Source organism: Hippocampus guttulatus, chromosome 12, assembly GCF_054856545.1.
Source record: "Hippocampus guttulatus isolate MCC_2025c chromosome 12, RoL_Hgut_1.0, whole genome shotgun sequence".
Lineage (NCBI taxonomy): Eukaryota > Metazoa > Chordata > Actinopteri > Syngnathiformes > Syngnathidae > Hippocampus > Hippocampus guttulatus.
In genome coordinates this window covers 5,726,351-5,736,878 of record NC_141272.1, presented here as the reverse complement: position 1 = coordinate 5,736,878, position 10,528 = coordinate 5,726,351, and the positions used below count along the sequence as shown (strand labels likewise).

The window sequence follows — 10,528 nt, the reverse complement described above, 5'->3', positions numbered from 1 at the left end:
ATTGAAGTAAAATTATATCCTATTGGTATCAATACATTTTTATAGCTGTGTATTGTACTACATTCATTTTCTAGGGTTCGCATAATTGATGCATTTCTACAAGTGCACGAAAAATAGTTTATTTAAAATAAAAGTAATGGGTATTTGCCATCAATTTAATTGGTCATGTAAAAAGGAATTACATTCACAGCCTGTACCATGACTCAAAACCACCTCACCATCATCTTATATCATCTGTGGTTCAAAAATTGTACGGGTTACGTTGTCTTTTCTCACTTTGCTCAAATTGTCCATTTTCTCCGAATAACTTGTGAGATTATATGAGACGTAAGGCCACACAAGACATGGGAGCTATTCTCTGGTTTGTTGTCAATGGGTGGAGAATTTAAAATTTAAAAAAAAAACAGGAAAAACAAAGATTTGAGGGCTTCATGTATCACAAATCCAATAATGAAGCCACTTGCTACCATAATGCTCATTCAAATCACAGTCGTGTGTCAAGGATCTGTCGGTTATCAAGGTGTGGACAGTTACATGCCCTACTTACACCAAGGATGTGGTGCAGCAGGTCAAATACCCCGGCAAATTGTCTGCTGAGTAAACATCAGGATGCCAACGGCTTGAACAGTCACGTTTCAAGCTCGGTTCACTTGATGTGTCGTCAAACTCTATTTTACAGCCATCAAACGGCGCTACCGCTGAGGTCTCACTGACGGGCAGAATGCCGTCTACACAGCCAGGATGGACACAGGATGTCTGCAAGCCAGAGGTGATGGACACGGTCGTGGAGGTTGTTTGCAGATGCGACACCAGGTTGTCTTTTTGCAACTCCTCCCACAGGTTACCTTAAAAACAGTTTAAAGTGACAATTGGGAAAATGCTGAGTTCAAGTCTTTACTCACGCTGATAAAAGAGAACTGTCACCTGCATACAACGACAGGAACGGAATACTGGAAGAACAAGAAACCCTTCTCGTAACTTTGGAATTCTTTAGAGACAAATAGTTGGGTCTCGAGAGTGCTTGCCTCCCATCAAGTGTGAAATTAAGCCAAAACAAATCTTCTGTTATCTGCTCATTTCTGAAAATGTGGCAGCAAGCAAGCTGTTTTGAATTTCTCGGCTAATTTACATCATCCAGTTAGAATGTGAAGATGAGGTTTAAAAAAAAGTGGGTATGTAAAGTAAATAAAATAGTTTATTTCAATCGGCAATAAAAATAATTAATAAAAATGACTCACCGATGAGAAATATGCTAGTTAATGTAACTGATCTATACCTCCTCCTGTACTGCCTACCTTTCAACTGAAGATCGGTCAGGCTGGGGTTGAGTACATCTACATCATAAGTATCTCCCTCTAATTGCAAGTCCTGCAGGCTTCTTAGACCGACATTAAAGTCGTCCTGGTAGGTGGCACTGTAGGCCGGTGGCAGCCTCCCAGTCGCAATTAAGTTCACACTCCCAGGATGGACGTCTGCTGTGTGCTGCTCATCACATGGGGAGTGCAGGGTCATTGAGTTGCTAAAATGGATGTCGGTGAATGAGAGGAAAGAGGACTGCTGTGAGGCTGGAGGAGCACGTGAATACTGTGGATGTCGACTAGCTCTGCTTGGTGGTTGGCGAGAGACACTGGCGTGTTTTGCGTATGGCGCCGTCGATTGGAGCTTCTCGGGCATCTGTCCGATGAGATGGTCTAGGTCCTCTGCGGAAAATAAACACGATCGTGGGTTTCGCTTCATAACGTTCGAGAATTTTCAGAGTCCTACCTGGTCTCGCCATGCTCCTGCGTACGCTGACGGGATCTTTGCGGCGCCACTTGTGCAACTCCTCCTGCATTTTCTCCACCTTGGCAGGATTGAGACCCCACAGACAACCTTTGCGAGAGGAGTTCCCATTTTTGCCCTCTAACTTCTCAAAGCATTTGTTCAGGGAGAGGTTGTGGCGCACAGAGTTCTTCCACCCATCAGGGGCTGTCTAGAAAAAAAGCAGGGCAAGGGGAGAAAGGGAATGAGATTCATCGTGCAAGACAGACAAAAATAATTGGACACTTGGTATGTTTAAACATTTACCCAGTCATCCATTTTCCATGTTTTGCTTAATAAGGTCGATAGTAAGCTTGAGCTCATTCCAGCTGACTTTGGGCAAGACACCCTGGACTGGTCGCTGGCCAGTCGCTGAGCATTTGCAGACGGCTTTCCTAGAAGACTGTGCTAAGTTAGCTGGCTGATCTCCCATAATGCAAGTCAGAGGTGAGCAATTAATTTTTTGAACGGGCTTTTCAACTCGGTTGTGTTCGATATTAATTGAATGTCTTTTTATAATACAGTCAATTGTATTGTTGTATTGTGGAGCCCTGGTCTAACTGTTGTTGGAATTAGAAAATAAAAACCAAAAAAAGAAAATAAAAGTTTGTCCAATGATGTTATGTACACTTACACACATATGAACAATAAACTTTTTCCCAGATGTGTCGTAATTCTATAAGTTCATCCATGAGGTTGGTGAGTCAGGTAAAAAATGACCACCAAACATCAACCTCTGGTGCTCCTTTCAGAACCATCACATTTTTTTGTGCACCTCTGTTTACATATTCGTGTGTGTGTGTGTGTGTGTGTAGTACAGTATACACACTTGGAGTTGCAGGTGTCAACAGATTTGCAGTGAAATGGAAATAACTAACATGAGTGACACAGATGATTACTTTGCAATAAAATTCCCATTTATCTGTCCCGTTTTCTGGCCCTGCAGAATGCTTTTGAAAGTGACAGACAGCTTCTTGGAATGTCGCTATCCAAGTTGCAAATATTTCCAATGATGAACCTGAGCATACTGTACATTTAACGCTGAGATCCATACCTGCAGCAGTGTGTTGGGGGGGGGTTACTGTTTAAATTCAGTAACCTGATTGTGTCACCAGGAACGCACTGTATGATCAAATGTAATCGTAGGAGTGATGTACAAACCGCACAACACACAAACAACCCTCTTATTACAGTATCCCAAGACAACCTGACTGAATCTGTAATTGCTTCCTCATACCCTTACACACAGTCACGACCAAAATCTCGACAGTGTGTCATTCATCATTATTACAGAAGAAGTAATTACAGTAGTGTCATCAAGTATAACAAAAGCTGAAGACAACTAATAACGAGTGGTAAAACAGGATCCTGCAAAAAAAAAACAAAAAAAAAAACACTAATGAAATATTGACCGAGCAGTGGGAAAACAATGTACATCACTGTTTTGCAATGAGTTATAAATGTGACAAACACACAATCAATTATCATGTCCATTTCTATGAATCATCCATCCATCCATCCATTTTCGAGACCAAGAGGGGATGGAACTCCGGTTCCTCGAGAGTCGGATTCCTCCCTACTCCTAACACACCTGATTCAATTGTTCATGATCGTTTCAGGCCTCGACAGAGCTTGCTGATGACCTGATCATTTGAATCAGGTGTGATCGAGTAGGGAGCGATCGAAAACAGGCAGGGAGAACATGCAAACTCCACACAGATAAGCCAAAGCAGAGACTCAAAGTCAGAAACTCAGAAAATGATAACCACTATTTGCTTCTCTGCTACGAACTGCCTTAGTCATAATTAGGAACAGTACTATGAAATGCAGTGCGATTATCACACAGGCCTCAACATTAGGTACACTGAAGAAACAGTCTGTTGGATTTACTGAAGATGAAAAAAAAAGTACAGACGTTGGTTGCATGCATATGATTTTTTGGGTGGGAATATTCATGTTGGTGAAACATGATTTTAATGCATGCTAGCGATGCCCATCGTTTTTAAATCTAAACCCAACAGACCTTTTTTCAGTGTTCCCATAACCCAGTAAGATCCCAAACGACACCTTTTTTATTTGTTCCCACAGTGTTGCTAAATAAAGTATACAGAACATTTTTATGATACAGTTCAACCACTTTGAAAAACGTGTCATTACTTTTTTCAAAATCTCAATCAAAGCTCAGCATTATTATCTTTGTAAAGGCCGAGGTTCCATTCTTACACAATGAAAACTTCATCAGGTTGATACAGTTTTGTTGTCTGCAAATGGATCCTGACTGGAAATTCCCTTTTGGCATTTCAAGTACAACTATGGCATCTCTGCGTGACTTGCACAGGGAACTCCACCCAAACCTATTGATGCTTGCACCAGTAAAAGGTATTTTTATTGACATTAATAGCAAGTGTAGCGTATGTTTATAACCTGCAGTGTCGTACCTTAAAATAGGGGAAGTTTTCAGTCATGAAGCTGTAGATCTCACTGACGGGCAGGCTCCCTGTTTCACTGTTTTTCAGAGCCATGAAGATGAGAATGCTGCAATGACACAGAGAAACCAATTAGCATTCGTTGACAGTGACCCGGATTGTGTAGTGTATTAAAATGTGGAAGCAATGAAATGTATTGTCACCTGTATGAGTAAATGGGCTTGGGGAAGAGCGGCTGTGAGTTGTTCCTCTGATGAATTTGAGATGAGAGACTTTGAAGAGAATAATTTGGCTTGTTGGAATGCGCCTCAGTAGCATACGGCCATGTCGCAACCTGTACAGAACACACAGGGACGATATGAACACCTCATATAGTCTATCTTCTTTAGTCAGATTATCTTGTACCACTACTGCAGTGATTGCTATTGCTCTTGATCATTGCACTTCTTGCGGAGCTGGCGTAAGTGTAGGATAGATAGCACTGAGAATGCGAACAAGGTGTCTCAACTGGCATGGTTGGTACGGTCAGGGTAGGAACACTGGAGATATCAATAAAACCACAATGCTGCAACATAATACGAACTCCAACCTTCCTGCCAGAATACACACACGGTCAAAAAGGTCGATACCTTTACGATAGGGAGAGGGAGCACTGGTGTCACGAAAGTAACTTCAAATGCACAAATGTCAGTAAACATTTGAAAAATTCCTGGAAATTAACAAATGTATGCTCACACAGTGAAAGCCGACACATTAAAGCAAAGGGGATTTAAGGGCAGACTTTCACCTCGAACACTTGCTAGATGGCACTCGTGTTTCCTTCTTGAGCATGCTAGCTAGCTAGCAGAGGGATAGCTATGAACTTGGAGGACTTCTCACCTGCATGCACCGACGATCAAGTTTGTTTGTTTGTTTTTTAGTTGTCATTATGTTTGTGAATAACCATCTGTATGTTGAGAAAAGGGCTATAGAAAATGCGAAGAGCATCCTCATGTTTTGCGATGACTTCTTTTATCCGATAGAAAAAGCACAACTGATTCTTCTTCGTGTCCATTTCCAGACTGTGCACAAATTGAAAATAGTGTGTTAACTGAGATCCTTCTTATGTCCCATCTATCCAAGGGGCATTCTCCCAGAAGCTTTGTGGTTCATCACTGTACATTTTGGCAAATTCCAGTCTGTTCAGCTTCATGTTATTTCAATGACTATTACAGCTTGTCCCTCCGTTTTCTAAATTTAGCGTCTGAGGTGACCCGAAGCCGATCCCAGTGGACCGTGAGCAAAACACAGGGTGTACCCTAGACTGGTTGCCAGCCAATCACAGCTTTTCTAGTTATTTTTTTTCTTTCCGAACAGAAGGCAACCACCAATCTACTCCATGTCGAAGCAATAAGAGAAAATTATATCACAAAGCTGTCGTAAAAATGGGGACATCCCCTTTGCATTTTGAAAAACTTTGTTTCAAGATAAAGAGACAATACATTTGCTGAAGCGATCTCTGTTCACATTGACCGGCAAAATTCATTGTAAAATGCATCCCAGGTCAATAGCTGTCACTGTAAAGCAAAATGAATCTTTGTCAGGATTTATATGTTCGTTTAGAATTTGGCCCTCAAAGAACACAATAGCTTTGGTAAGTGAATTTGTGAGTAAATAGAGTTTGACGCTATTGCAGTGCATAGACAGTACTTTTTGTGAGTTCCCGTCACCTGGCCATTATAGGTGGATTGTTCCCATAGCGTTTGCGCCTCGCTGTTTGGTCCAAGTGTGATGCAGCACATCTGAGGGCTGCAAATCTCCTGCAGGCTGCGAAAGGGAGAGGAACCGGCCTCAAGACAAACTGCATTTGTCACCGCACCCTCGCTGAGCTGGCGCTGGTACGGGTGGAAACGACATGCGTCCACCATGCTCTGTCGTCCCATCCCTTCTACGCTGTGCTTGCTGCTCACAGGTGCGTGCCTCGAGGTGAGTGGGGGTCTGGCTTGTTGGGTAAAGCGGACATCTGTGCAATGAGTTGTCTGCGGATTCAAATGGTACAATTATTAGTCCATGTGTGCCCACGGAATTCCTTGGAAATGCTGTCTTCACGTTGAAGTCCTAGGATCTTCAATATTGTCATTTCCAACCATTAGAGCAGGGGTGTCAAACTCATTTTTGGCGCGGGCCACATTATAGTTACCGGTTCCCTTGGAGGGCTGTTATGACTGTGAAACCATACGAAGAAGGCAAGAATAATGGTTTATTCAACTATAGTTTAAGTTGCTGTAATGAGGGTTTTGGTCACAAGAAAACGCTCTTATATATTACATATGAGAATTTGAAATTTTGGTCCAGATTTTAGCAAGCATCATAGAAGCCGACATGTTTAATTTGCTTTCGCGGGCCACATCAAATTATGTGGTGGGCCAGATCTGGCCCCCGGGCCTTGAGTTTGACACCTGTGTATTAGAGGGGCATTATAATTATTGGAGCGGGTAAAAGTTGGCCGGATTTGTTGATATTCACTTCACATTCATACCATGTGTCGGCCAAAATATTGCAGCTACATTTGTTGTGACTACAAATGTCTGACGCAAAACACCATTAAAACCCTCATAGTCGACCGTTTACAAAGAATGCAATATTTCTTTGAAGTGTCATAGCACAGAACTGCTTTTATTGTCCATAAAGGACAAAAAATCCCAAGGAATTAATATAAACTATATATGTATGGATAGCACAGATGCCGCTGAACATTTTGAGTGATTGAAAATAAAAAAACACATGCTGGAATAATGCAATATACACAATTTTCAAGTATTGTAAAACGCGTAGGTTCGGTTTAGTTATTTTCGAAGGGCATAAGAGTCGCTGTATTTCTCCCCCCATCTATTAGGGACCACAACAAATTCCAAAATACAGGTTGACATTGCACAAATCATCCATCCATCTTTTTTTTTTCTGAATGCTCTAATAGACCTTTGTAGGCCAATATCAATATGAAGAAACTGGATTAAATAAATTGACATAAATACTCACCAGAAATCTAATTTAACAGTTTTTCTCATTCCGATTACTGTAGTACACAGAAATGGGTTGGCCGCTAATTACTACACCTCAAAATATTTATCATTTTGGAGCAATAGCAGACATTTAACAGACATTTAAATAGTCCTCCACCCCCCCCCCTCCCCACGCCCCCAAACATTACTTTCTCATTCTGATTGCTGTAGTTGGCAATGGTAGTCCACTACTTACTATCAGTCCAATTGTCATCATATCTGTCATTTTGCAAAATGAGAGACATTTAAGTCACTAAAATGTTCACCGGAAATCAATGAAAAAAAAAATCTCATTCTGATTGCTGTTGGGTCGCCAAAGTCATTTCGACATCACACTTTTCTGTCATGAAAATGATATTGGGGGTGGGGGGAAGTCAACAAAACAACACATACTCATCTCACCCTCATTGTGCTCATTACCTGTGATTCTGCAAACTGCTGGCAGGAGGTCCCTAGGTGCTCCTGTGATGTGTGAAGTTTGCGCTGAGGGGACGAGGTTTGAGACTCGTCCTTGTTGGGTGAAAACATTGGAGAGCCTGACATTCTGTACCAAGACGTGATTCTGGAAACACATTCAAACGGGAATTTTTCATTCAATTTCCAAGTCCACTGTAATTACTAAGACATGGTTTCGGTGTGCTGCCGTTGATGTTGAATTTGCGAAACGCTCAAGTTAATGCATTTTTCCTTCGTCTTCTCAAGTAAGTGCCTGTTCAACTCAGCTGCAGTATGCCGTCCAAGACTTTAACAGACAATAAATCTAGTTTGACTTGTGCAGGTTCATAAGGGCTAAAAGTTGCACACTCTGTACAGATATGTTATCTGATCTCAGCAGAGACGGGAGACACGTGGCCAGTCAAGGAAACCTCATCTATTTTATAAAAAGGAAGCACATTAAAATGCCCACAAGCCGTGGCTTTTTGGTCATGCGACGCCAAGTATCACTGAGGCGGAGAAGTGAAAACAGAGAGGAACAGCAGTCCAAGTACTTTCTGTCCACATAAAAGCAGGTAAAAGGGTGAAGGTGGAAACGGAGAGATTGCATTTCATGCTGCCGAGCAACAAACACTCCAGTGAGTGACTGACACGCTTTCGTCAGCCTGAACGCAGGCACTGAGGCATCAAAGTTCAAGTAACACCTTAACAGCCCAGCAAGAAAATTGAAAGCACACAATTTGAGTTTGAATGATATTATCTAATGCATTAGTTCTAATTGTAATGTCTATATTATCATTCCTTACTTGAGTCATCGATGCAATAATTGAGAAAATAATCAATTCAAATAGATTTGTTTGTTACCGCCCTAACTACTGGACTCTGCTTGTGTCAACTTTTGACATCACTTGCAAAAAAAAAAAAAAAAAAAAAAAAAAATTGCATTGTATGATGTGGTCGGTTACACAAAGTTGCAAAGTGAAAAGTACTTTTCCAAAAATTAGATAAAAGGTTGATTATGGTTCGTGAATGACGGGTTCATTAATTAATATTCGTATCGTTCACAGACGCTCGGTAACCAACCCCGCTCAGCGAAATATGGGCTTTAAAGTTCATATTCTCTTCTCTTTCTCTTTCTCTTATTTAGTCACTTTAATAGAGGAAGGCTGCTGCCTCACATATGGCGAAAGGATCATATTTAGTAACTAACTTGAGTTGTAATGGATGCGACAGGTCTCCCTTTCAGGCAGCAGATTCATGCCATTCATCCCATTGACAATAGTGCAAATGTTATCACTGATTAAAATGAATGATCGTGATTTAGATCAATTTAAGGTAAACAGCACTTCTTAAAAAAATAGACAATGTAATTATTTGGGGGGGTTGTTTTTTTTTTTTTAGGTTCTTGGGTTTCTCTGAGTGAACTGCAGCAGTTATGTTGACAAAGATCATAGACACGCCTGTAATGTAATGCTGAATGTGCTAAATAGAGTGCAGGAGGACAGTTAAGACTCACCCTCAATTTAAAATCAGCAATAACGTCTTCCTTGTGGCGTTATGCCTTCGGAATCCCTTTTAGGCCTCAGCACATCCTTAATCCAATTCTTGCAGACGTGCTCTTCAGTGTGCAAATTGTCAAAATGTTCATTCAAGCTGTTGACGGGCCAGTTTTGCATTTGACTGTATGTAATATCATCGTCATACCATGTGCGTGCATGTGTGTGTCAGGCACTTGTCCAACCAAAGACAGGAATGAAATGAGAGATGAGAGAATAAGCCAGAAGTGAACCTGCTGCAACAGGTTTTGATGGATGTACTAGTGTGCACACAGGCAGCCTTCTCTTCCTCCTTGTGTGACGAAGACATAAGATACACCGAAGACTCGATCACACACAGCCAACGGCACCTTGCCCTGTGCCTTGCTTTCACAATTCCCACACTTTATAACAAAAGAAATGCAACGAAAGCAGCTAGTTAATTAATAAACCTTTTATTCACTAGCCAGCTTTTGTGCTGCGCGCCTTACAACACATGCGCCAAACCCAAGGCCCGCAGGCGAGATCTGGCCCGTGACTTCATTTAATGTCATTAAATAAATCGTATGCGTTGAATTCATGTTTCTCTCAAATTGTTTTAATCGTGTGGAGATATGACATATTGCCAGCATTTCTTTTGTGTGTGTGGCCAATCCCTCTTTTAGAATTATTTGAAAAATATATTTTTTTACTGGTTCTGATGTCAAAACTAGTTATATATCAATTTCGTTTGTGTAGATGCGAGAATGTAAGGTCATCATACGTTTGTTTGGGTTGACAGTCATAACGGGAAATATAACAACAGCGTGGCCCGTGACAAAAAGGAGTTTCACGCCTCTGCCTTCCAAGATGCTTCCTTGTGCTTGACACTTCATACTTTTAAAAAAACGCACTCTTTAACCTCAAACACGAGCTATTTCAAATCTACGACGAATGAATTACGAATTCTAGAGTCAAACGACCAGCATCATGAACCCCTTTGTGCAGCATAAATGTAACGCAGTCTTGAAATGCTCATACAAATACAAAATAAATTAACCGGTGCATCATGAAACCTACTCACCCTTCTATGACAGGTGTCGGAGTTGTCAATGTAAGGAAGTGATGACAGATGCTCACTACAGGTGAACAAACGACGTACTTTTAACAACCGTCATACAAATATGAAAAAAAACATGACTGCTTTAGAATGAAAGGTAAGAATGTGACCCGCTGCCAAATATGCAGAAGGAGGTTTGTGTGTTTTTCTCGTCTGCAAGCACAATTATCTTGTTCAAAAGTCGGACCACAT

The 10,528-nt window shown here is 41.2% G+C and overlaps 1 protein-coding gene across 1 annotated transcript; it reads right to left on the bottom strand.

The window, feature by feature from the left end:
• Window positions 1-198: 198 nt before the first annotated feature.
• Window positions 199-7,822, bottom strand: foxn1 (forkhead box N1). The gene is given in 9 exon segments (XM_086125082.1): window positions 199-845; window positions 1,296-1,700; window positions 1,765-1,972; window positions 4,239-4,335; window positions 4,430-4,560; window positions 4,669-4,749; window positions 4,751-4,765; window positions 5,936-6,244; window positions 7,688-7,822. Coding segments are annotated over 9 exon segments (1,671 nt in total). The 5' UTR covers window positions 7,811-7,822; the 3' UTR covers window positions 199-543.
• Between the last annotated feature and the right edge of the window lie 2,706 nt (window positions 7,823-10,528).